Genomic DNA, 26,723 nt, shown 5'->3' with positions numbered 1-26,723 from the left:
TCATATTCACTACATAACGGTCTAACAGAACTGAGCATCAGACTCAGCAAGCTGTGATATTTGCATCAGCAATACATTGAGGTAATTAACAGGAAGTGAAGTCTAAATTTAAACATACATATATCGTGTTGGACAACAACTGGGAAGAAACATAATGGCATATCACAAACACTAAGACTTTGTTTGAGTTGGTTTGTTATTTATCATAACGTCTTCAACTCACACAGGAGACGATAGGCTGTTGTGCCATTCTTATAATAAATAAATGCAGGGGAGGGGAGATTTACATTTCTACTGAGTGTCCCGGAAGAAATGGTTGGCATTCAGGAAAATGACACACAGATTATATGAAGCAAAAGAAACATCATATGGACATATGCCCTATTTTGAATGGCATCCAAGATAAAAAACATTTAATGTACATTGTTATTTTCTGTATTATTCAATTGTCATTGTTCACAAAATACCACACCAATGCAGAGGAAGTCTAGGTTAACAATTTGATACAGGACACCTGACGTACCACAAGTCAGGAAACCACTTCAAATTGGTCAACAAAACCACATAAGCTACAACACGTGCACATCATGTCAGATTTTCAATATTCTCTTGCTCTCTTTGTGCAAACTATTAGCCTTAGAGAAAAAAGTTTAATAGGACCTTCTTTTGTAGGAAATTTTATGAGGGTTTAATACTGTACTGTGACACATTTTCACCAGATGTTGTAGTTTTCAAGTTGTTAAAGAAAAAGTGACATTAAATGTGTTCTATCTTTGAAAACATTCAAAACAGGGCATATGTCCATGCAAAGATTTTTGCTTTAAATAAGAGTTCCTGTTATATTCCTGAATATCAACCATTTCTTCTGAGACACCATGTATATTAAGTAAATCTGAGTATGCTAAATATCCTGTCCAGGCCACATTTACAGCTTGAATGCTGTCGAAATAATCTTGTTACAAAAATATAGGGCGTCACAAAACTAACATGCATTTCATAAAAAGATTAATGCCATAAATTCTTCTTTCACAGACCTTTAAGATGCTCTCTGTTGATGAAAGAAGAGCCACGGTTTCCTGGAAACTTGGTGGTAAAACAACCAAGGTGGTGTGTGAGTTGGGTACAATGAATATGTGGAAAAAGACCGCCAACAAAGACGAGTCAACAAATTCAGATGAAGAGGAAGTGTGCTTAATGAGGAATGGCCTGGACTGTCATCAAATTCTGACACAGTCCAGAGAATCGAAAAGTCCATTGAAACAAGCCTGCATGTTTCCATTTGCTGGCTGAGCCATGAGCTGACCATTCTACAATCCACTGTCTAGCAGACTCTTTATTTTACACTGAAGAAGATGGCATATCACACCTGGGCTGAAGAAGATGGCATATCACACCTGGGTAATGCATCGCCTGGAGACGGAAGATTATGTAGCCCAAATGAAAATGTGCGCTGCCCTTTGGAGGCTGTGGAAAATTAAAATCTGTTAGATACTATGCTTTTCTCAACTGAATCTACATTTCACACGTGGTTTTGTAAATCATCACAACTGGCAGATATGGGACGATGACAATCCTGCAATGTAAGAATGGGAAAACCCCAGAACTGAATGTATGACTGGGGATTACCTAAGACAAAACGGACATTTTTCTCTGGAGAGCAAACAATAACAGGTAAAAATTACTTTGATGTGTTTGAGCTTTTTCTGGAAATGTAATTGGAATCTGATGGAATTCTGAATTCCGTTGTGTAAAAGCAGGACAGGACTTCTCCCCACTTTGGTCTCATTGTTTGAGAGTACTTCAACCCAATGTTCACTCAACAGTGGATTGGCAGAGATTCACCATATGTGTGGAGTTATATCAAATCCACTGTGTACAGGGTTAAAATCAGTACCCTGTGTCAGCTGCATGATTGGCTTGTGGAGTAAATTAACAGCATCACACCCCATTAGCTACAAATGTATGTGAATTCCTAAGGGACCAAACTGCTGAGGTCATCCGTGACACAGCACCTCTAACCACGTGGCCACCTGGCATGGCCATCAACTACAGAACATGTTCCTGGCTACAGCAGAAAGTTGGTCTCTGCATGTTCACATGCATGACAGTCATGTTGAAATTTAATGGTTTTTAATGCTGTATATGTGCCATTATTGTTTAGAGATGTGTTTTCTATATTACATATGTGTTTTATTAAAATTAATCATTACTTTTGAGATACCCTGTAGTTTCTCAATCATTTATAATTGGTATTAATAATTTTACATACATTATGAGCTGTGCACTTACCGGCCCAGAATATATGTACGCTTGCAGAGGTTCCCCAGTAATACCCGAATAGAAGAAGTCTTTCCCAAGGTAATTGAAACCATATTTTGCGAGTTCTTCGCACACATCTGACACTTTAGAACCTCCAAATGCTGAAAAATGAAAACAAAAGGTCAATAGTCCACACAAAGATTGGCTGCTTAGTTTGCAAATAACATACTACAGTGTCACCGTAAGCCACAAATAACTATATACAATGATATTTCGGACTTTGTAAATTCATATAAAAATTGTACATAACGCATGGTTCAGAAAAGGCAGCATTTGTAAGCATTTCCTCCAGCTTAGTTACAGCCACGAAATTGTGAAGTTTAAAATAAAATGCAATTAGTATTCTTGTACACATGGATAAAGTAATAGAATGACACACTGCTGTAGTATTCAACAGTAAGGCACTGAGAATATAGTTTTCCTGTGCTGAAGTGCATGTGCTAGAATGAAGGCTTCACTGCATAGCAGAATGTACACTCTTTTGAAACACTGTGGCAAACTATTTGCCAGACCTGGGTGCAAACTCGGATTACCAACAGCTATCAATCCAATGTTCACAATATGTCCTTACAGCTACAATTCTGATTACCTCTTGCCTATTTTTCAACTTTCTCCTACATACTTCACATCCCTGCATGTTACGGAGCACACAAAAATAAATTTGAATGAAGAGAAGACAATAGCTAGATGCGAACAAGTAAACTGCGAATATATGGAGGGGACTGGAAAGATCTACAGCAAAATAAAATTACAGAGAGTGAAAGGTGTAAAATTACTGTATCTTTCTCTTCATAGTCAAGTTTTGATATTATGGACACTTGGAATATGAAGATCAGAGACAGAGGACAAGAGGAATAGGGGGAGTACCTAAAGAGAACTGCGTCAGTGGTTCAAAAATGTTCAAATGTCTGTGAGATCTTATGGGACTTAACTGCTAAGGTCATCAGTCCCTAAGCTTACACACTACTTAACCTAAATTATCCTAAGGACAAACACACACACCCATGCCCGAGGGAGGACTCGAACCTCCACCGGGACCAGCCGCACAGTCCATGACTGCAGCGCCTTAGACCGCTCGGCTAACCCTGTGCGGCTGCGTCAGTGGTTCCTGCCAGGTGAGATATGAAACTTTAAAAGGACAGCACATTTTGAAAGGTAAAAATTGTGCACACTGGTCACAGCAAGTAAGGCACATTACTTATCATTGTGATGGTAACAGCAAAGAACAGTACTTTGTGGCAAAAAAAGGGAAGGAAAGGACGAGGAAGCAGCTATGTATTTTTGAAAGGATCCATCTTGGCATATGCTTTAGCAATTTAAGGAACCCTACATTTGGATGACCCCATATTAACAGGAAGCCCACGCCACCCAAATGTGAGTCCAGTGTGTTAAATTTTTCAATATTTGTGACAAATATGTCAGAAATGCTGACCTGTGTAATACAGTCCGTGTAAGGCAATTTTGCATGGTTTATTTTAAATAAACAGGAACTACATCACAGTATCAGTAGTCAAAAGAGGTTTCAGTGGACAGTATCAGTGAGCAGCAGATAAGGAGGGATGTGAACAGGTAGTCAGGTCAACATGTAACTCGAAATAATCGAACTTTTTTTGGAAAGGGGGTCTTGAAATTTTTGCATGTTGTTCAAAGTTACTGAACATTCCAAGCTGAGCACTTTCACAATGACGACACATTATTTTACTGACGATGGATAAAAAATTGAGGCATACATTACACAAGGTTAGCAACATCCCTGACCTCTGAAGACATACGTGTCAATCCCAATTACATTGGTTGAAAATAACACTGTGCATTATGAAACCCATACTTGTTATCACAGGAACGAGCACCAATTTCAGTATGTAAGAACTTAAAATTTTCAGCATATGCATGTCAAATTTTTTCCCTTTTTATGTTTGTAGTAGTGGTACAGTTTTAATTTATTCCTAAAAAGGAGTTCGACTGGGATGTAGGAACAAAAATCAGCTGCTAATCCCATATACATAAGTCTATTACACTTTAAATTTGGTGCTAATTCAAAGCTACATATTTGCACACTTTATATGATTTGAGGACATATGCAATAACTTTGCCTCCAGTGTGCTAAAACCAACAATGTCCTTGCATGGTAAAAAACAACACCCTACTATATGTAAACTTGTTAATCAGCAATGCAGCAAACTACAGGTCACAGAAATTAGGAAATTATTTAACACTTAATTTTGAGGAGGAGAGCAATATATACGATGGAAATCCAGTATTAAATTGGAAAATAGCAATACTGATTGCAGCCATTCATTTCAAAAATTCAATGTTTAACCTACACTTCACATTACTTCAACTAACTTTCAATTTAATGACTACTATGTGTATAATGTTATTACCTGTTCCATAATGAAATTTTCCTTGCATTAAGCCAGCTTTTCCAGCCAAAAGTTCAATTAGTTTCCCCACTGTCATTCGAGAAGGAAATCCATGGGGGTTCATGATCATATCTGGACAGATACCCTGATCGTTGAATGGCATGTCTTCCTGCTCCACTATGAGACCTGTAAAATTATTAACAAATTATGTATAGTTAAATTAACAACAAATTATGGATAGCCAACAAAAAAAATTTAAAATAGTTGATCTCTGTGGCACAACTGGATACAGCAATCACAAAGTAGTTCCAATCAGTGTTTACATTAGATAACCATTTATATATCAAGGGCAAGGTAAAAATCTGATGGCCTAGCACACAGTTGGTGTTACATCGAGATTTTGTTTTTGTTATTATGTAATACATAAATCGAGTATCAACATGACCTGTAGAATAGGTTTGTGTACATGTGGTGGGTTTATTTATTATTATTAATGGTGATAATTTCTGGGGTTTGTTCAAATGGATGAACATCAATAAAGTACCATAAAAGAAAGACTACAAGCATGAAGGGATGCAGGTGTTCAAGGACATAGCCAAAATGGGTGAAAGGAGGGAGAGGGGGGGGGGGCGGCAAGAGGTCCAGGGACCCCTTTCACCAAAATCACCTAAATGAATTGGCAGTCATATAGTAAAATAGAAAAATATTTGGATTTTCAATCATAAGACAAGAAAAGGATATGCAGTGTCGATAGCCAGCAAGGCCAATGATAGATTTAAACTATCTATGCATCCATACATTTGGATTTGTCTGTCACCCAAAAATCATGTTGATCAACAAAAATATTGCCCAAATGGCAATGGTTGCATTTCTTTAAGAATTCCCGATGTAGGATAGTCAGGAGAATGGAAAGGGTATGGTATGACAATGAATTCTATATTTCAATTGTTTCTAAAAAAAATTCTGTAGACTGCATAATTCTGTCCAGGCCGACTGCACCTTGCATCCCTCCCTCCCTCCCCCTTTCATCCAAACTCTATTTATGCTTTTGTAATACTATGATAACTGAAGCCAGTAATTCCATGCACAATTAAATCTTAAAATATGCATGCAATCATGGACTATCAAATGGCTCAACACACACAGTTAGGGATAAAGGGTATTTGTAAATGGTGGAAAAATCGAAATTTTTTATGGCTTTATTAAATTCTATAGTCTTTCCTGATTACATTGATATATACATTATGGGGTTTCAAATGAAAAATGACCTATATATACCAACTTTTATAGTTACCGTCATGTATGCTGCCAAGCTCCCTTCATTTCTGTTGCAGAAACCAGTATTATTTCGAAAAGAACTGTGAACTTTCTGTTTCCAGCGATTTTACGTATAATACAGTGTAGCCTATATGTTGGTAACAGTGCAGGTTTCTAGTGTCTGTAAATGATTATTTTTGCTAGTAGTTACCTTTGTTTTGCTGAAGCAGTCTATTCACATGTTACTGAATGTTTGTTGCCCAAGTGCTACATATATTTGTGGAAGTACATATCCTTTAGTGTGTGATAAATATGAACTATGCCACACATCAAGAAATTCAATAAAAGGAAATTCTGTGGTAACCAGTTCACAAACAAAGCAAGTCACACTGTTGAAAGTAACCTATGTATCAGTTCATTAGGGAAGTCATTCCCACATGGCACGCCTCCTGGTGATGTGCATAATTCATATGATGTGAATCTGAAGTTAGTGTATGCAATGCGTGCAACAGGAAAAGGGAAAAAGTCTGCTCCAACGTTTTGTGGTTTGATGGACCTTCCTCCTCCTCCTCCTCCCAGTAGGTTCAGCAAGTACATAAAAATACCTTTAGGTGTCTTGATGGCTGTGTCTAAGGCATCTATGAAACTTGCAGTAGAAGAAACTGTAAATATTAGTGGAACCCGAGGCATTGCTGTTGCACTTGGGACACGACAACATCGAGGCCATCATTCCTTGAATGGTGTTGTATGTGCTACGTCTCTGGAGAATGGAAAAGTTGTTGATGTTGAGTGTTATCTAAGTACTGCCACACTTGCCATGGTAACACTGAAGGGCATATTGAACATCAGTACTCTAAGAATTATGATGGTACAGTGGAGGTACAGAGTGTGATGGACCTCTACAATTGTAAGTACTTAGGTGATGGAGAATCTAAAGCTTTCGATAAAATTAATGAGTTCAATGTTTATGGTGATACCTTTGGTAACAAAACTGGAGTGTTGTGGACATGTGCAAAAGAGGATGGGTGCTAGATTGAGGAAGGTATGAAGAGAAATGAAAGGAAAGTTGCTATCTGATGGAAAATTCTGTCTGGCTGAGGCAGATTGATAGAAACTGAAATAGACCTTCTTCAGAGTTATTATGGACTGGCTATTAGACGAACTACACCTCTAAATGATGTTACAGCAATGAGAAAAGCTGTATGGGCCATCTACTTTCATACGTTGTCCATCGATGACCACCCTATTCATGGATTTTGCCCTAAAGGAGCAGATTCTTGGTGTGGTTACCAAAAAGCAAAAGGAAGTGGTCAAATATACCATCATAAGCATTCTCTTCCTGAGCCTGTTATGAATGAAACAAAACCAATTTTTAGAGACCTGAGTGACCCAGTTTTGCTTAGTAAATGTCTTCATGGGGGCACTCAGAATACAAATGAATGTTTCAACCATTGCATATGGGAAAGATTATCCAAGAATGTTTTTGTGAGACTAAATACATTAAAAGTTGGTGTACTAGATGCAGTGATATGTTTCAATGATAGTGTAATAGGAAGGTTGGAAGTCCTGACAAATTTAGGCATAAAATGTGGCTCTACTATTGAAGATAAATTGCTTGAATGTGACAGACAACAGCTGCATGAAGCTGAAAGATTCGCTCTTCAAGTTGCCAAAGAAGCAAGAAGTGCAAAAGGAGTGCCAAGAGGAAGCTTGAAGGTGAAGAAATGCTGCAGGATGAAGACTATGCTTCAGGAATGTTCTGAGACACAGTTTAATTGGATTCGTATCTTCATTCGCAATTTCCCACAAGTCGTATTTTTCAGAATTCAGGTTCAAATATTTCCTTAAGTTTATAAAGCATTGCTCTAATTTTTTCTGTAACTTGCAATAGTCCATACTTATGAAATGAGACACTTAAAGTAGTAAAGGAGTTTTGCTGTTTGGGGAGCAAAATAACTGATGATGGTCGAAGTAGAGAGGATATAAAATCTAGACTGGCAATGGCAAGGAAAGTGTTTCTGAAGAAGAGAAATTTGTTAACATCGAGTATTGATTAAATGTCAGGAAGTCGCTTCTGAAAGTATTTGTATGGAGTGTAGCCATGTATGGAAATGAAACATGTACGATAAATAGTTTGGACAAGAAGAGAATAGAAGATTTCAAAATGTGGTGCTACAGATGAATGCTGAAGATTAAATGGGTAGATCACATAACTAATGAGGAGGTATTTATTAGAATTGGGGAGAAGAGGAGTTTGTGGCACAGCTTGACAAGAAGAAGGGACCAGTCGGTAGGACATGTTCTGAGGCATCAGGGGATCACAAATTTAGCATCGAAGGGCAGCGTGGAGGGTAAAAATTGTAGACGGAGACCAAGAGATGAATACACTAAGCAGATTCAGAAGGATGTAGGTTGCAGTAAGTACTGGGAGATGAAGAAGCTTGCACAGGATAGAGTAGCATGGAGAGCTGCATCAAACCAATCTCAGGACTGAAGACCAAAACAACAACAACAACGTAGTAGACCGAAGCTTTATTGCAGAACCAACTAAATTATAGAAAAAGTAACATTTTTATTAGGACCAAAATTATAAATAAAATGTAAGATGTGATATTTTTAATCCTTGTAATATACATAATTGGTGGAATTAAATAGGTGTAATACCTCAGCCATCATGTGATGCATATTTGAGTATAAGGAACATCAATTAAAGGAACCATTTGGAAAAAAAATTGCATCAATTTCTTTGTAATTTTTTAATAACTCTAAGCAGGTTCAAAAATATTCAAAATACTTCTAATTTGTTTAGAAAATGTGCTGCATTACCTGATATCAACAAAAAAATCTGTAAATCATATTCATTTTAAACAGTGCCTGAAAGAAAAAGGTGTCGTTTTTTACATAATATTGAGCCAGAAAAGTACCCTGTATCCTTAAAGGAAAAACATGCAATGTTAGAATTCAGTCTCCTGTTGCAATGCATTTTATTTAATTTAATTCTGAAACAATGTACAACAGCCACTTTATCCTAATTCTCAACCAATTTGGAGTAGCTCTGCGTGTTGAGCCACTGAGCTGGCAATCACTGGATTCAGGAGGTGAAGTGGTTTGAATCATTCCACCGGCAACCTTGAAAATGTTTTTTTGTGGTTTCATATATTCAGTTTAGGTAAATGCTAGGGTTAGCTCATTACTATAGGCCACAGCCAATTTCTTCAGAATACCTTTCTTTCCTGACAAGAGTCCAATTCTCCTAAAAATGCAGCCCCTCTGCTTAAATGAAAATAGCTGCATCAAAGGCAAGCCAAGCATCTCTTTTGAGGCTCCCAGCACTACATGCCTTATGATAAATAAATAATAATCCAAATTCTTCTCATTAAGGCTCATGCATTTATCTGCCTGGACAATCTTTAATGCAGAGAATGATCTTTCTTACATTACAAGAAGTGACGTACACTTACTTAAAGGAGGAAATTTCAGGAAGTGATTTTTCTTGCCTCTCTGTCGAACCGAGGTCTCTCTATTCCATAAGCCTGTCATTAATAATCACAGAGTCCCAAAAAATTAACGCTCATGCATTCCTGATCACTTCCTCAGCTCACATCCAGACTGAAAGGAGAAGAGTGTAAAATAACCTTGGTGGGTGAAGGGAGATTGGAGCATGACTGCTTCTTACATGGGAAACTCCCCATTGCATCCTCCTCAGATTTTGTTGCTAGATGGCCAAGTGGATAGCCTGTCAAAAACTCAACATAGATCAAGCATGAAAACTGGAAGAATAAGTACTCAACTGTGAAAAAAATGAAAAACAGAAACAGTGAATGGCCTAAGCTTAACGAATGCAATATTGAGCTAAACTAAATACCTACAGTGTCATGGTGTTCGACTGTAAAGTGGACAAGCCGTGTTCACAACTTTATAAACTGTCCGTCCAGTCATTGAAATGTTGTTCTCTTTCTGTAATCTTGGCAGTTGTCATACTATACATTGGTTACAGAATATGAGTCATGTGGTAAGAATACGTTACTATCACAAGTAAACATGATGAATAGTAAGAGCAAGTGAGATACCACATTGACATCTCACAAAAATGAAAACAACAAATAAATGGGTGTGGACTATGTTACAACAAAGGGATTTAAGAGTCAAAACTTCCAAAATGGAACATAGCATCAAAAACGTTAAAAACACATTTTGACAGATCACAGAGAAACTGTGCGACAAACTGTTGTGTTCATTTGTTGCAGCTTACATGACAAACTATTATGTTTTCATCATTTCCTTGGGAGTGATCACATTCACATTCTTACGAACACCTAAATCGGGCAAGGAGGCAGTTCTCACTTACTTAACAGGTGTATAAATTAGGTGCGCTGATAAGAGATTCCTATCATATGACACATGTACCATCATTAATCCATGTATGACATGCCAGATGTGTTTCCTGGTGGAGGATTTAGTTGACCTGTCATCTTGTCATCAAATATTTGCAGATCCCATACGAAAGCCACTTCATTTTGGTTGCTAATAGAATAGTTGTACAGAATCAACTATCATTATGAGTCCTTTCCTTACACCTTGTTGTTGCAAAAGGATGTTATACCATGACACAGACACAAATTTGAATATGGCGAACGGCAAAAATAAATAAATAAATAAATAATAATAATAATAAAATTGACACCTGGGAGATTTGAACATGACTTGCCCACTTGGCAGTACAACACCGTGACCACTTAACCATGACACAGTTGCTCTGGCAGGATGCTCTATATAGCAGTTCTTGCCCTTGAACTGCTTCCTGTTTTTATTTTGCCTTTTTTTCAGTTCAGAACACTTTCTTCCTGATTTCATGCTCGATCTGTGTTCAGTTTTTGACGGGCTGTCCGCTGAGCCCTCTTACCACTAAATCTGAGGAGGGTGGATGAGGAGTTTCCCCTCGTTAGTGGTTTCCCTAAATACAGCACATCTAAGTAACAAGATTATATCTCCACGTGTGAAAACCCTGAGATCATTTTCAAATAAAATCGTTTATTGATCAATATGGAAACTTTCAGAATAAATGAAAACATAAGTCTTTTAAAGGTCTTCTTTAACAAACTGGGCCCTTCCCCATTTGCCAAAATCTTGGCTACATCCTTGAGGTTGTCCACAGTAATGTTCACTTAGTCACTTAGTCTACACCTGTTTTGATGGCTCTGATTATTTCCACAGGTCCCATGGAAGCCCAGGTGAATGTCCCCCATAGTGGCACAATGCACATTTCAGGCAGCTGTTCTCCGTGTTGACAACATATCTAGTCATGAGCATCGTTCATTGTCAGCAGAAGTTCACATAAAGATGGTGCAGGTCACTGTCAATAGTTAAGAAATTGCTAGCCAAGTTCATATATGACTGTATATCTTATTCAGATAAGTACACCCAAACCTGCAACAACAGACGCATATTTGAAGTGGACAATCTATAATTGCAGATATATGACATGATATCACTGGCTTGCCAGGACAAAGATTACAATAAATCTGATACGAAAAACTGGTTGTGAGAAAGCTTTGTACAAGATGGATTCCATATTAGTTGAATGCAGACCAGCAGCAAAGGCAAAAACAAATGTTTCAGCAATATTTAACTTGACTTTCTTGACTAAATTCCTTTGGCTGCTATGGCAGAATAGGGCATCCGGGAGAACTCATCATCCATCTCTATCTTTGGCCATTTCTCTCAATTCCACCCGGTCTTGCAAACTGTCCTTGCTTCCCCTTCCACTGCCCTTTTCCATGTAGTTCTAAACACCTCTATTCCTTGTTCCTTGCAAATTTCATTCCAGTGCCTTCTTTTCAATTGCCCCAGCTGGCTTTCTCAATATGTGCCCCATTCATATCCACTTTCTCTCACATATTCATTCTTCTACAAGTGTCTGGTCTGCTTTTCTCCAGAGATCTCCATTACTTTTTTTTGTGGCTACCAGATATTTACTAAGTGCTGGAGACAATTATTCATGAAGCACTGTAACTGTAATGCTGTCTTTTCACCTACTTTCCAACTTTCTCTGGTATACAGGACAGCCTTCACATTTTTATTAAAAATGCGAATTTTAGTTTTGCATGTGATGTTTCTGTTTCTCCACACTTGATACAGTTATATGAATGCAGCATTTGCCCTCTTTATGTTATTCTTCACATTATCTCTGGCTCCACCATTTTCTGTCAACACACTACCCAGATACAGAAATGAACTGACAATCTCCACTTGGTGCTACCCTACAGGCAGAGGCACTTTCATGCTCCCAGAATTTATCATTTCCTTTGTTTTATCTATGTTTATCTTGAGCCCAGCAATTACTGCTTCTTTTTTCAGTGAGTTGAATTTAGCTTTCATAGCTGTCAGCCTTTGAGTTAGTAAAACTATGTAGTCTGCGAAATCCAAATCCTCCAGATGTTTATGGATCCCCCATTTGATTGCTCATCCCCTGCCCCTGTGACTTTTTTTGTAACTGAGTCAAGGACAAGTAGGAAGAGCATTGGTGACAAAATACAACCCTGCCAGACTCCAGTTGTTACCTCTATTGGATCTGTAAGATCTCCCTTGCGAACAGACCTCTAATGATGTTTAGAATATTCTGTGGTTTACCATACTTCCATAACACTGGCCACAGCACTTGATGTTTCACAGAATTGAAGGCCTTTTCAAAATCAATGAATGCCAGGTGCACAATTGCCTGGAATTCTTCATTTTGCTCTAATATAATCCAAAGATATTAATAAGATCACCCAAATGTTTTGGCTTGTTCTTTACACAGTTGATTTTCAACTGAATCTTTAATCCTATTTAAAATAACTCTGGCGAAGACTTGACTGGGCACTGACAGCAAAGTAATACCACACCAGTTGTTACAACTTTTTTTTTTTTTTTTTGGGGGGGGGGGGGGCACTTTACCAACAAGCCCCTTTTTACTCACTCGAGGATTTCTCTTCAAGCCAAATATGCTTCAGAAAGGAGTGGAGGATTTCATCTGTACTTAAAATATTGGCTTTTAACAGCTCCAGTGCTGTGTTGTCTACGCTTGGAGCCTTTGCGTTGTTTTACGTTTCTTAAAGCCCTCCTAATTTCATGTATAGTGGGATACTGCACATTTATATGTTGATCTGCTTTGACTTCCTCTGGAGAATCTCTTACCTGTTCCTCTTGGTTGTCCTTATAATTTAACAACTCCTTGAAATGCTCCCTCCATCTATGTAGCTGTGCCTGTTTGTAATCATCACCTGATCCTTGCTCTTAACTGGTCCTTCAAGTCTAAAGTTCTTCACTGAGAGTCATTTGGTGATATCGTACAGCTCCTTTATATTTCCATGGCTTGCTTCTTTTTTGTTAACTGTGCCTGCTCATCTATCCATTTCCTTTTATCTCATCTTATCCCTATTTTCAATCTTCTGTTTGCCTCCATTTATTCTTTATGCACTTCGATCTTATAAACTTTTGTATAAAAAAGATTTAACTTTTGCTTTAGTTCTTTCCTTCGATGTATCTTAAATCCTAATACGGTGAAATGTTGCTTTCACTCTTTTCAAGGGACTACAAAAAATAGTGTACAATGTGGGAAACTGTAAAATGTGGGAAATAACATTATAGGCTGTACAAGTTATGTGTAGGATACTGCCATTGCATTTTTTGCACTTTATGCATGATATATGTACATCACAGGCATCAAAATGCTCATCACGGGCTTGTTTATTATCTAATAAAAACGGTTGGTGTAACTGGGACTGACAGTTGGGAAGTAGAAACATCTGACTCAATTTTGATGATTTTGGACAGATTGCAGCTCTCATTCATTGTTTAAATAATGAAACACTGCACCAGTTATATATTTTTTCATGCTTAGCATGATACGTTTTGAGAATTTTTCTCTCATTTTCAAGTGCAAATATTGACACAAGTATCAGTTATGTAGAAGGCCACACACACACAAATGATCACATAGTTAGTTTGTGTCACATCACAAAAAACATGTAAGTGAATAACTGCACTTGACAATGGTGAAAGACTCTCAGACACATTTTGCTCAGCAAGAAGGAAAACACAATTGGTACTGTTTTTAAATTATATAAGCATTTGTCCAATGCAAAGTGAGTGAAGGTGTCACCAGTGCTACAAGTGGCCAAATCACAAAACATGTTAAACAATTAAATACGGTTCGACAAAGGAGTTAACGATGACCACTATAATCACAAAACTGTGCATGCACACTAGAGACAGTTTGGTTGTGATTGGGCATGATATCTTTATCCAAACAACCCTAATTGCTCCCATCAGCCACTACACCAAGCAGAGCTTGGCAGTGGCAGAAGATATAGCACGAACTGTTCCAACTTTTAGACGTTTACCGATTCAAATCCACTGAGAAGAGCACCCTGGTGTCTAGAAACCTAACCACGTAATGTTTGTAAGCACTATTCAACAGTGAACATCATTCCAATGTCATTTTATGTCAGTTTTTTCTCTACAAACAACTAGCCACAAAGCATAAGCTATGGATATGACGATGCAAAATTGGGTGCGGATTAACATTGTGGTCATAGGAAATAGGAAGGGAGTAATAAAAAATGTTGTAAATGGTGGGAAAATGTTAATTCTGGGAACGTAAAACTGAGGTTATTCTGTATGTTCAATCCAACATCTAGGAAGCTGTTTTTATGTTTTTACCAAACTGTTTCAATTCCTTCCTGCAAAAAGTTTTCTTAAGAGAGGACCTGTAATTTGTTTTGTACTTCAAGTGCAAATCATTATTTGATATGATGATCTTTTAGCCTTACCACATTTAATTTTTTTTTTCTTTTTTTCTCCTAAACATTCAGCAGAGAGTGCCAAAACTTGAGGCTAACATGTAATCTCATGCATCTAAAAGATAACAGTAGGTTTTAAACATTGTTTTCCAACACACTAATAAATACTGCAATTTCAACTTTATCTTACACCACATGGCATAATACAAAAGTCTGCAAAATGAAAGTAATCTTACCAACTACTCCCTTTTGTCCATGTCGGCTACTGAACTTGTCACCAATTTCAGGCCGTCTTGTTTGTCGGAGCAAAACTTTAATTAAGAAATCTTCTTCGTTATTAGATGAAACCATTACTTTCTCAATATATGATGGCTCTGCACCCTTATAACTAATTGGAACATCACGGTATTCTGTAGCTTGCTCTTGCCCAGTGTTAACTGGATTCAGTGTCACTGTTGGCATTGACTTATTCACAAGACACTAAAAGAGAGAAACAGCATTGGCTACTAAGTGATACTGAAAAGAAAATGATACAAAATTCTTAAAAGAGTCAAGAGTTAAATGTGAAGTAAAATATGACTGCAGTTATAAAATAATCACCTAAAGTTATAGTTTTGAAATTTTACTAATACAAAGTTTCAAACTGTAGAGCAAGCTTTAAACATACAATGAAATACCAGTGGTATAATTACTTCCAAAACTTCATGTGTTATGCAGTCAGAGACTAATCTCTGCATAACAACATCTAAAATCTATGTTATTGAAGAGTCTAGCTTTAGATGAAAACCCCAATACATTGCTATAGCATTTTTGCCCCCAGGAGTATTCTTTGAAGTAAGGCAGGGAAACCGTCATTTAGTGTCCTGGACAAATACTAGTATTGGTGAAGGTATTTCACCTTGTCTTTTTTAAAGGAACTATTCTGTAATTTGCTTTAAGCAATGTTGAGAAAACACAGGAATCTTTCTGGCATTTGCTTTAAGCGATGTTTAGAAACCATGGAAAAATTGTCAGAGTGGTCAGACAAGGATTTAAACTTCTGTTTCCCAAATTACAGTTCAGTGTCTTACCACTGTGACACCTTGCTCACTGTGTTTATTGTGAGTTGCTTGGTATATGACCATAACAAGTAATGCAGTGTCGAAGAAATATAAGTGCAAACACCACTGAAATAATTTTCTTTCTTTCTTTGAGGGGGGGGGGGGGGGGGGGGGGCAATTTATGCTAAGAGTGCTCATTAACCAAAAAATTAACAAGAGTGTATGTGGCAGGCTAATAAGTTCACAGTATTTAGAGCATGGCTAATATTGTCCTTTATTAAAACAATAGCAGACCATGATTAACAAAACTTAGGTAATTGTTAGGGCCCACATGCTTCAGCATCATCTCAGTATAAACATAAAATTGCAAAATAGTATCAAAGAAATTTATTGAGGACAAAGAAAAAGGAAGGTAGTAGTACGATTTCTCGTACAACTGACATATGTTTGGAGGAAGAATTTAACAGGCAGAAAGAGACAGAGTAGTAAATCCATGGCAGGTACAAATTTTATAGACAATGGGTAACCACTCAAGGTTTCCTAAGTAATTACCTGTCAGACAGGCCTGTAGTAGATACAGTTGAATAAACAACAAACATGTGCTGAGTGAGAAAAAGTAAAGACAGTGATTATGCCTCACATATAGATGAATGCATGAAAAGGGTTTAAGCAACAAAAGATCTGTCAAGTTGTCAGTGCAGCTGGATGTGACAAGTGATGTGACTACTGTGTCATGAAAGAGCCGATAGTCTCCAAAAAGATCAGTAAAGATTTTTAGCAGTTCATGTTTATGAACAATCCACATGAAATTTCCGCATATATACACACTGCATTTCCTTTTGTTTCTCACTTATTGTTACGTCTCCCTGACATACCTCACATAAATCCCTGACATACCTCACATAAATGCTTTTTTAAAGACCACATAAAACACGACGAAGAATAGCAACTAGCTGAACCTGTGACATACATACTGAATCAGAATCACAATGTACACTTTTTTGAGATCGTATTCACATACCTGTCTGTTTTCCACTTTCTCTCCTGGTGAAGCAATGCCATCAGCATCTAAACAAGTATGTTGCCATGCTGGTTTCTTTGTTTCTGGGTCAACCAGGGGACCCAAAATACGGTCATACGTCTGATTTGCATAACGTTTAAGAGTACATTTAGCATTTCGGTAAACAAGGCATCGTCCGTAACCTATGAACGTAAAATTTTGATAAGTATTACGTGAAACAGTTTTAGCCATTATAGGAAATATGAGTTAGTTAAGCAGTGTGCAGAGAGTAAAACAGTCCTCTACACCGTAATTTGTGGTTAATTCTTTTGGAAAATTTTGCTATTAGTTAAAATGGCTTTCTTTGAAATATAAATGTAAATGTATAACTGAAGTTTACAAGTGACACACACGATAATCAAACAATTTGTAATACTGAATTATCTGAATGCATCCCAACCCCTTCTGGAACAACTTGGGGAAGTAGGGTTACATTTACACAGTTACATCATAGTAGTTTTTGAATATTCAAGTGAGTCTCAAAGAATTAAGTAAAATCCTTGGTACAATTTAATTAAATATGACCAACAAATGAGATTCACTTACTGTACCTCTATCGATGGATGCTTTATTTATTATAAGGGCATCCTCAATGTCATAACCACTGTAGCTCATAACAGCTACAATTGCATTTTGTCCCGCTGGAATTTTATCAAAGTTTGTCAGTTCAATTGTATGAGACTTCACCATAGGCGCCTGTGGGTATACCAAATTATACAGCAATGTATCTATCCGATTTCGTTGGTTATAACCAATTGTACCTATGAAGAAGATCGTTAGATTAGGTCACATTTATTCTTAAAACTATGCTTATTCTTAAAACTTACTAATTAAATAATGTAAAAAGAAAAATTTTGTACTCTCAAATACAAGACTACCACAATAGATGTTATGATAATGGTTGTAAGTGTACAGCCACATAGTGTGTGCCCAATCAGGACAGACTAGGTGTGAGCAACCTCTGAGAGCATTAAAAGAGAAAGAGAAATTTTCATTTGATAAATAATGGTTTATTCCTTCAAGAAATACAATTAGGTGCACCCAGAAAAATCTGTTATGCAGTCAGTCAGTCTTGATGAGACCAAGAGGTCGTCACATTAGAAGAGTAACTTATAAGGACCTAATAAACAATGGGAAGTCCAGGTTGGATATCAACAATATTAAGAAAACTACAGACTGCTACTCACAGTAAAAATGACACGTTGAGTTGCAGACAATCACAACAAAAAGAATGGAGGGTGAGGGGACAGTAGGTTACCACAGTTTGACGCCAGGATGAGAAGAATAAGTTTAATGTGTGTGGGGACCTAAGTCCATGTAGCAATAAGGAAGGAAGTATGTCCCAGCTATCTGAGGGCCAGCAAAACATAGGGCAAGCAGCATGGGCTGAATGTCCTTGGTGGCTGCCGGCAGGCAGTGTGTGATTCTTTCCCCATGATTCCTACTTCTATAGACACTGAACACATCAGGGGCTGATTCTGTATCTGCAGTTTGGGAGGGGAGGGGGGAGGCAAGGTGGGGGAGGGGAGGGAACCTCTAATGAAGCAATAATCATAGTACAACATGTAGGCCACAATTAATTGTAAACACCAAAAAAAGCGTATAAGAAATTACACTTGGACTGGTCACATACCTGTACATAAAGGCACACTTATACTACAGGGACAAGAAAAAATCATTTTATTTTGTGGCCAAACTTGGTGTTACTTTTCACCTAAACAAGTATTTTTTTGTCACACTAAGTGCCATCTTGTTGCCAAATTCTATGTTATTTTATTTTGTCTCTTTTGGCGCCCCCCCCCCCATGTTATTTGTCTCCAGTTTCAGTGTTATTTGTCTCCCATTTTCTTTCAATTTCGGTGGTATTTTTTGCGAATTTCGGTGCTATTTTTTACAAATTTTGGTGCTATTTTCTGGAAATTTCAGTGATATTTTCTGCAAATTTCAGTGATATTTTCTGAAAATTTCAGTGATATTTTCTGCAAATTTCGGTGCAATTTTTTGCACGTTTAAGTCCCCCCTTTTTTTTTCAAATTTCAATCCCATTTTTTTGCAAATTTTGGTGCTATTTTTTGCAAATTTTGGTGCTATTTTTTGTATATCTCTGTGCTATTTGTTATGAATTTTGGTATTTTTTTGCCAATTTTGATGTTATTTCTTGTTGACCTTCCTTGTTCTTTTGCAAAATTAAAAGTTTTATTTCTTTACCAAATTCTGAGTGTTTCCTCTTTTTGCCCAATTTTCAATTAATTTTGCCAAATTATGTGTTACTTTTTACCAAATTAGGTGTTACTTTTCTCCAAATTTAGTGTTATTTTTGCCAACGTTAGGGTATTTTTTCCAAATATGGTGCTATTCTTTTCCCAAATACAGCATTATTTTTTTGCCGCATTTGGTTTTATATATCATCAAATTTTGTGTTACTTCTTGCCAGATTCAGTGATTTATCTCAAGTTCAGTGTTATTTATTTGCCAATTTTGGTGCTATTTCTTGCCAATTCCATTGTTATTTTTTTCCTAGTTCAGTGCTACTTTTCACATCACTTCATACGTCGTTATGTAGGAAATGAACTGTCATTTTAAGATTATGTATGAACCTCATCTTCAAGAAAAAAAGAAAGGAAAATGTGATGTCAATGTTCAGCAACTATCAGTTACAAATATCGTTAAGCTGTCGTCTCAGATCTATAACATTTTTATACTATAAAATGACAAATTTCGCTATGTGTCACAAAAATCAAAAATTTTGTGTTGTTTTACTAAAAACCGATCATTTTCATGAATTTTTCCTGTTCCTACTTACACTGCATGAACCCAAATTCCACTGACAAAATTTGGTGGTTATTCAGGGGTTCTTTGGTATAGGAGACCAGTGGCCTACAGAGGCCTCTAACAGAGTAATAATGTAATTATGATTTATTTGATTTGTTATCCAGTTACCTTTGTTTCTCTGGAAATGTCTTCACAACAGTGGAAAAAGCCTGTAATCATGCAATCACCAAAATATACAATATGAAAAACAAAGTAATCCAAAAACCTCAGACAAAACAAACACTTTTATTGCAATGAGTTTAATTTGTTCCATGAGTATACAACATATTAAAAAACGCAGGATGTTCCATTATAAGTACTGTTCAAACTGTCAATCACAATGATCGCAGCAATGTGTACAGTGACACAATGATGACTGTCTTACATGCTCAACAATAACAGGAGTTAGGCATACAACTTCTGTGACTGCAGAAGTCCTAGCAATCAGATCCAAGTGAGGATCCACAGAGGCCTCATAACCTAGGGTCCTAAAGTTCCCACAGAAGAAGTTCATTGGTAACACATGTGATGACTAAGCTGGTCATGAAAAGGACCATCACAACCAGTCTATTGTTCTCAAAACTAAATGCAGTTACTCTTTAATGAGTCACTGGTGACAATGAATCTTTTGCACTAAAATACTCAGAAAATCTCACTGAACAACCTCTACAATTTTCTTGTAGTTCAAGATCACTGTGTTGTTGTGGCCTTCAGCCCAAAGATTGGTTTGATGCAGCTCTCTATGTTAGTCTATTCTATGCGTGCCTCTTCATCTCTGCAAAGATACTGAAAGCTACACCTGTTTTGAACCTGGTTACCTTACTCAAGCCTTGTTCTCTCTCTAATTTTTACTCTCCAGCTAACACTCCATTACCAAATTGACAACTTGATAACTCATGATCTGTCCTGTCAACCAAGTACTTCCTTTAATCAAATTCTGCCATAAATTTCTTTTCCCCCCATTTCAAGTCAGTCCTTCCTCCTCAGTTATCCAATCTGATCAGAGCTTCTATTCTGTTCCTGTTGAACTGTTTATCACCCATGTTTCACTTCTGTACAACACTACACTCCAAAAACCTTCAGAAAATACCTCCTAACACTTAAATTTATATTCAATCTTAACAAACTTCTCTTTTGCAGAAATGCATTTTTTGCTCGGGCCAGTCTGTATTTTACACTACTTCAGCCATAGTTTTACTGTTGTCGATATTCATCTTATAACCTCTTTTCAAAATACTATCCGCTTTATTCAACTGATTTTTGAAGTTCTTCCTCTGTCTGACAGAATTACAATGTCATTTGCAAATCATAAAGTCTTTTTGTTTTTTTATCCCTGAACTTTAATTCCCAACCTAACTTTCTCCTTGGTTTTCTTTCTTTACTGCTTGTTAATGTACAGACTGAATAATACTGGGGTAGGCTACAGCCCCATCTCTTTCCCCTCTCAGCTACTGCCCCCCCTTTCATACCCTTCGATTCTTATATCACTCCCTGCATTTTACCCCTGCTAGCTTCAGATTTTCAAGGATTTTATCCTAGTCAACATGGTCAACAGCTTTATCTAAATTTATAAATGTAGGTTTGTCTTCAGTCTATCTTCTAAAGGTAAGTTGGAGGTTCAGTATTGCCTTGCAAGTTCCTATGTCTCTCCAGAATCCAAGGACCCCTAAGAGCAGCTTGTATAAGTTTTTCCATTTTATAAAAGCATAAATGTTATTTATCTGCAATATGAAAAATAAAAACCTTGCAAGAAGTTTTATACATACCCATGGCTTGCTTCCCCATAGCACACTGGTATGTATTTCTTGGACTTTGGTTGTGGTGTGGATAAGGAACAAGTCCAGCACAAACACCCAACAGGGTGAATGGTTCAATCTCGAGATGGGTTGTGAGTCGAGGATCAATGGTAGCTTCAGACAATGCAATGTGACTATCATTCTCCTCATTCACATCAAGAAACTCCACAAGACCTTCAAAAGCATAAATGAATAAAGTTATACTGGTTCAGCAAACAAATACATTAACACAAGCATAGTACATAATTACACTTGAGAACTATATTGTTTCAAGACAATCAGTAGTTATGTGCAGCAAGATCTAATCTGCCACTCCTTTAAATACATTTATGTACTGTTTCACTTAAATCTTTTACATGGGCTTTAAACAACTGGTATTGGTTTGATTTGAATACATATTTATGAATAAAGAGTAGAAAATGTGCCCTTCAGTTCACTGTACAAACTCTGCTAGACATTTTAACAACAAATGACTTCTTTCAATAAACTATAAAATTGTTGTTGTTGTTGTTGTTGTGGTCTTCAGTCCTGAGACTGGTTTGATGCAGCTCTCCATGCTACTCTATCCTGTGCAAGCTTCTTCATCTCCCAGTACCTACTGCAACCTACATCCTTCTGAATCTGCGTAGTGTATTGATCTCTTGGTCTCCCTCTACGATTTTTACCCTCCACGCTGCCCTCCAATGCTAAATTTGTGATCCCTTGATGCCTCAAAACATGTCCTACCAACCGATCCCTTCTTCTAGTCAAGTTGTGCCACAAACTTCTCTTCTCCCCAATCCTATTCAATACCTCCTCATTAGTTACGTGATCTACCCACCTTATCTTCAGCATTCTTCTGTAGCACCACACTTCGAAAGCTTCTATTCTCTTCTTGTCCAAACTGGTTATCGTCCATGTTTCACTTCCATACATGGCTACACTCCATATAAATACTTTCACAAAAGACTTCCTGACACTTAAATCTATACTCGATGTTAACAAATTTCTCTTCTTCAGAAACGATTTCCTTGCCATTGCCAGTCTACATTTTATATCCTCTCTACTTCGACCATCACCAGTCATTTTACCCCCTAAATAGCAAAACTCCTTTACTACTAGCAAAACTCCTTTTGCCTTTACAAATGTCTGCTTGTGTCTGTGTATGTGCGGATGGATACGTGTGTGTGTGCGCGAGTGTATACCTGTCCTTTTTTCCCCCTAAGGTAAGTCTTTCCGCTCCCGGGATTGGAATGACTCCTTACCCTCTCCCTTAAAACCCACATCCTTTCGTCTTTCCCTCTCCTTCCCTCTTTCCTGATGAAGCAACTGTTTGTTGCAAAAGCTTGAATTTTGTGTTTATGTTTGTGTTTGTTTGTGTGTCTATCGACCTGCCAGCGCTTTTGTTTGGTAAGTCTCATCACCTTGGTTTTTAGATATATTTATGTATTTATTTATTTATACAGGGTGTTACAAAAAGGTACGGCCAAACTTTCAGGAAACATTCCTCACACACAAATAAAGAAAAGATGTTATGTGAACATGTGTCCGGGAACGCTTAATTTCCATGTTAGAGCTCATTTTAGTTTGTTCTTCCACCTACGCTCAATGGAGCACGTTATCATGATTTCATAGGGATACTCTACCTGTGCTGCTAGAACATGTGCCTTTACAAGTATGACACAACATGTGGTTCATGCACAATGGAACTCCTGCACTTTTCAGTTGAAGTGTTTGTACGCTTCTCAACAACAGATTCGGTGACCGATGGATTGGTAGAGGCGGACCAATTCCATGGCCTCCATGCTCTCCTGAACTGAACCCTCTTGACTTTCATTTATGGGGGCATTTGAAAGCTCTTGTCTACGCAACCCCGGTACCAAATGTAGAGACTCTTCATGCTCGTATTGTGGACGGCTGTGATACAATACCCCATTCTCCAGGGTTGCATCAGCGCATCAGGGATTCCATGCGACTGAGGGTGGATGCATGTATCCTCGCTAACGGAGGACATTTTGAACATTTCCTGTAACAAAGTATTTGAAGTCACGCTGGTACATTCTGTTGCTGTGTGTTTCCATTCCATGATTAATGTGATTTGAAGAGAAGTAATAAAATGAGCTCTAACATGGAAAGCAAGCATTTCCGGACACATGTCCACATAACATATTTTCTTTCTTTGTGTGTAAGTTTGGCCATGCCTTTTTGTAACACCCTTTATATTAAAAAAGATGCTGTGACTTACCAAACGAAAAAGCGCTGGTAGATAGACACAATAAAAAACAAACACACACACACACAAATTTCAAGCTTTCGCAACCCACGGTTGCTTCATCAGGAAAGAGGGAAGGAGAGGGAAAGACGAAAGGATGTGGGTTTTAAGGGATGGGTAAGGAGTCGTTCCAATCCCAGGAGCAGAAAAGACTTAGCTTAGGGGGAAAAAGGGACAGGTATACACTCGCACACACACACACACACACACACACACACACACACACACATATCCATCCGCACATATACAGGTGTCTTTCTCGTTTGGTAAGTCACAGCATCTTTTTTAATATATTTTTCCCATGTGGAATGTTTCTTTCTGTTACATTTATTTATTTATTTATTCATTTATTCTCACATCAGAAGCATACATAGGTGCATAGTTAACATATCATATAGTCTTTGACCAAAACGTGGCCACTCCCAGTCCATTTTCTGTCGCTTGATGGTGGTTTTCTGCAATACCGGAGGCTTGACACAGTCGACACTGAAGCATGTGCTGAACAGTCTACACCTCTTCACACTCACATTTACTGTACTGTAAACCCATCTTGCACGATTAACTTTTGATCTACCCACTCCTGATCTCAGCCTATTCATAGATTTCCAGGTCACCCATTCCTCCTCATGTCCTGGAGGCAGAATTTCAGAAACTCTTTTCCAGTCAGAGGGGAGGGAAGTCTTATCCCTCCAAAGTTGTACCCTAGCTTTTACAGCAACGATAGTAAATACCTCTAATGTTCTAAGGAAACTCTTCCTTGACTTCAATCACTGTGAATCACCTGTTCAGAAGTCACTGTGAATACGGTTTATTCCTACACAGTGGATGGGTTTGTTCTTATTCCCCTTTTTTTCATTCCTTATTCATCACAATTTCTCTTCGAATGGGAGATGGTGCTCCTCCTGCAAGATGGTAAATCCATTTGGCAGGAGTAGATTTCAAACAATCTGTTATAATTCTGCAGGCGTTGTTAAGTAACGCAGCACTCCCCATTGTTTGAAGAATTTGCAGTAAAAACTATATGTGATTGTTTATCTGAGGGAAGCAGAAATTGGTGGTCTTGGTGATCTTTCAAAATCTGTAGTAGTCATCAGCAACTAATATCTGGATCTCATGCCATATTCTAAGAAACTCACAAATACTTTCTTATGTATAATTTCAAAGTGTTCTAAAACAATATACCTGAATATGTTAAGTAACATCCACATTGAGTGAATGTGTGCAAATGTTTGGCTTCCGTTGATGTACTAGCAGAAAGTGTCCGGCATCAGAAGCTTGTTGTCAGTTATGACAAAGCTATGTTGCGCTACATAGAGCTGTACTTGTAAGGACTTCCACTGGATGGTGATGGCATCATTTACACAGCTCACTGAATTTTAACTCACCATTTACACCAAATATTTATAAATTAGTCTACACAAACCTGCCTTGTTTATCACTCTAACTATCAAAGAAAACACTATCAACATCCCTGCTGTAGCTCCCAAGATTAGCCTGTACATACAGGCAGAACCACAATATATGACAGGGGGAGAGGGTGGGGGAGAGGGGGGGAGATGTAATCCATATCACCACATACCACATCTAACCCCACATTTTGGCTCCCCCCCCCCCCCCCCCCAACAAATTATCACATGGGCAACCTCGGTCCTGTGAACACAAACATGGGAAAGAACAACATTTCAGTATTACACTAGTGATGACTTGTTTTGAAAATAATTTACAGTCTGCCATGTTCACAATAATTTCAATACTAAATAACTAGTTTTGGTGATTACTGGCTGTCTTCGGATAGTAAGACAGGTGCCATGGTTCACATTATCAAAGTAGTTTCTGCAGTGGTCGAAGTGAACCATGGCATCTGTCTTATGATTTCAAGATGGCCAGTGGTGACCAAAACTGGTAATTTTATATTGAAATTGTTGTGACTGTGCTGCATAATAAATTATTTTCAGAACACAAGAATTGCTGTATCAGCCAAGTTTTGGTTCCAAGTGATTTCAACCTCTTCATGCAGCAGGTGAAAAAGTGGCTTGCCTTCTAACACTGACTCCTTCTAAGAACCTCCAGATATTGTCATGAGCTGGCTATAAACTTAGGTGGAAATATTTGTGAAATAGTTGTGTTGTTGCTGCTGCTGTTGTTGATGCTGTTGTGGTCTTCAGTCCAAAGGCTGGTTTGATGCAACTCTCCATCTTTATCTCTGAATAGCTGTTGCGTCTTACATCCTTATGAATCTGCTTACTGTATTCCTTTCTGCATCTCCCTCTATCACTTTCATCCCCCACACTTCCCTCCAATAGTAAATTATGGTCCCTTAATGTCTCAAAACGTGTCCTATCAACTAATCCCTTTTTACATAAAACCGTGCCACAAATTTGCCGCCCCAATTTTATTCAGTATCTCCTCCCTAGTTACATGACCTACCCCTCTCATCATCAGCATTCTTCTGTAGCACCACATTTCAAATGCCTCTATTCTCTCCTTGTCTAAACTGTTTATCGTCCATATTTCATTTCGATACATGGCAACACTCCAGACAAATACTTTCAGGAAAGACTTTCTAACATTTAAATTTATATTTGTGTTAACAACTTTCTCTATTTCAGAAATGCTTTTCTTGCCAGTGCCAGTTTACATTTGATATCCTCTCTCTTTCAGCCACAATCAGTTATTTTGCTGCTCAAATAGGAAAACTCATTTACTGCTGTGTAGCTTTGCATATGTTTCTAATAAATTTGTTGTAATTATCCCAATATTTTATTTAATGGAAGGTATTTTCCAATCAATTTATTTATATGGAGATCAAATGAGTTGGAAGCTATGTCTTCAAGCAGGCAGTTTACAGTATTAGTTGGCAGTTCATGTAGTATGCTGCTGCTGTCACAAGCCCAATGCAGCCTTTTTATAATACATCACATGATCACTAAAATGGTACCCTGAGGTACTGAATAAAAGAAATCTAGCCATGCCTCGCTAGTGTGTGGAATGTCAGATCCCTTCATCAGGCAGGTAGATTAGAAAATTTGAAAAGAGCAATGGA

At 37.6% G+C, this 26,723-nt stretch overlaps 1 protein-coding gene across 1 annotated transcript in view; it reads right to left on the bottom strand.

Moving 5' to 3' along the window:
• LOC124711579 (DNA-directed RNA polymerase III subunit RPC2) overlaps positions 1–26,723 on the bottom strand; it is a 196,715-nt gene that overhangs the window by 25,629 nt on the left and 144,363 nt on the right. Inside the window, exons 14-19 of the mRNA XM_047241725.1 lie at positions 21,400–21,603; positions 17,374–17,583; positions 16,784–16,965; positions 14,959–15,202; positions 4,704–4,868; positions 2,290–2,420 (exon numbers count right to left, since the gene is read on the bottom strand). Coding sequence (XP_047097681.1) covers positions 2,290–2,420; positions 4,704–4,868; positions 14,959–15,202; positions 16,784–16,965; positions 17,374–17,583; positions 21,400–21,603 — 1,136 coding nt within the window. The remainder of the gene's footprint in view (positions 1–2,289; positions 2,421–4,703; positions 4,869–14,958; positions 15,203–16,783; positions 16,966–17,373; positions 17,584–21,399; positions 21,604–26,723) is intronic.

Source organism: Schistocerca piceifrons, chromosome 8 (assembly GCF_021461385.2).
Source record: "Schistocerca piceifrons isolate TAMUIC-IGC-003096 chromosome 8, iqSchPice1.1, whole genome shotgun sequence".
Taxonomy (NCBI): Eukaryota; Metazoa; Arthropoda; class Insecta; order Orthoptera; family Acrididae; genus Schistocerca; species Schistocerca piceifrons.
This window is presented reverse-complemented; position numbering and strand designations above follow the sequence as displayed.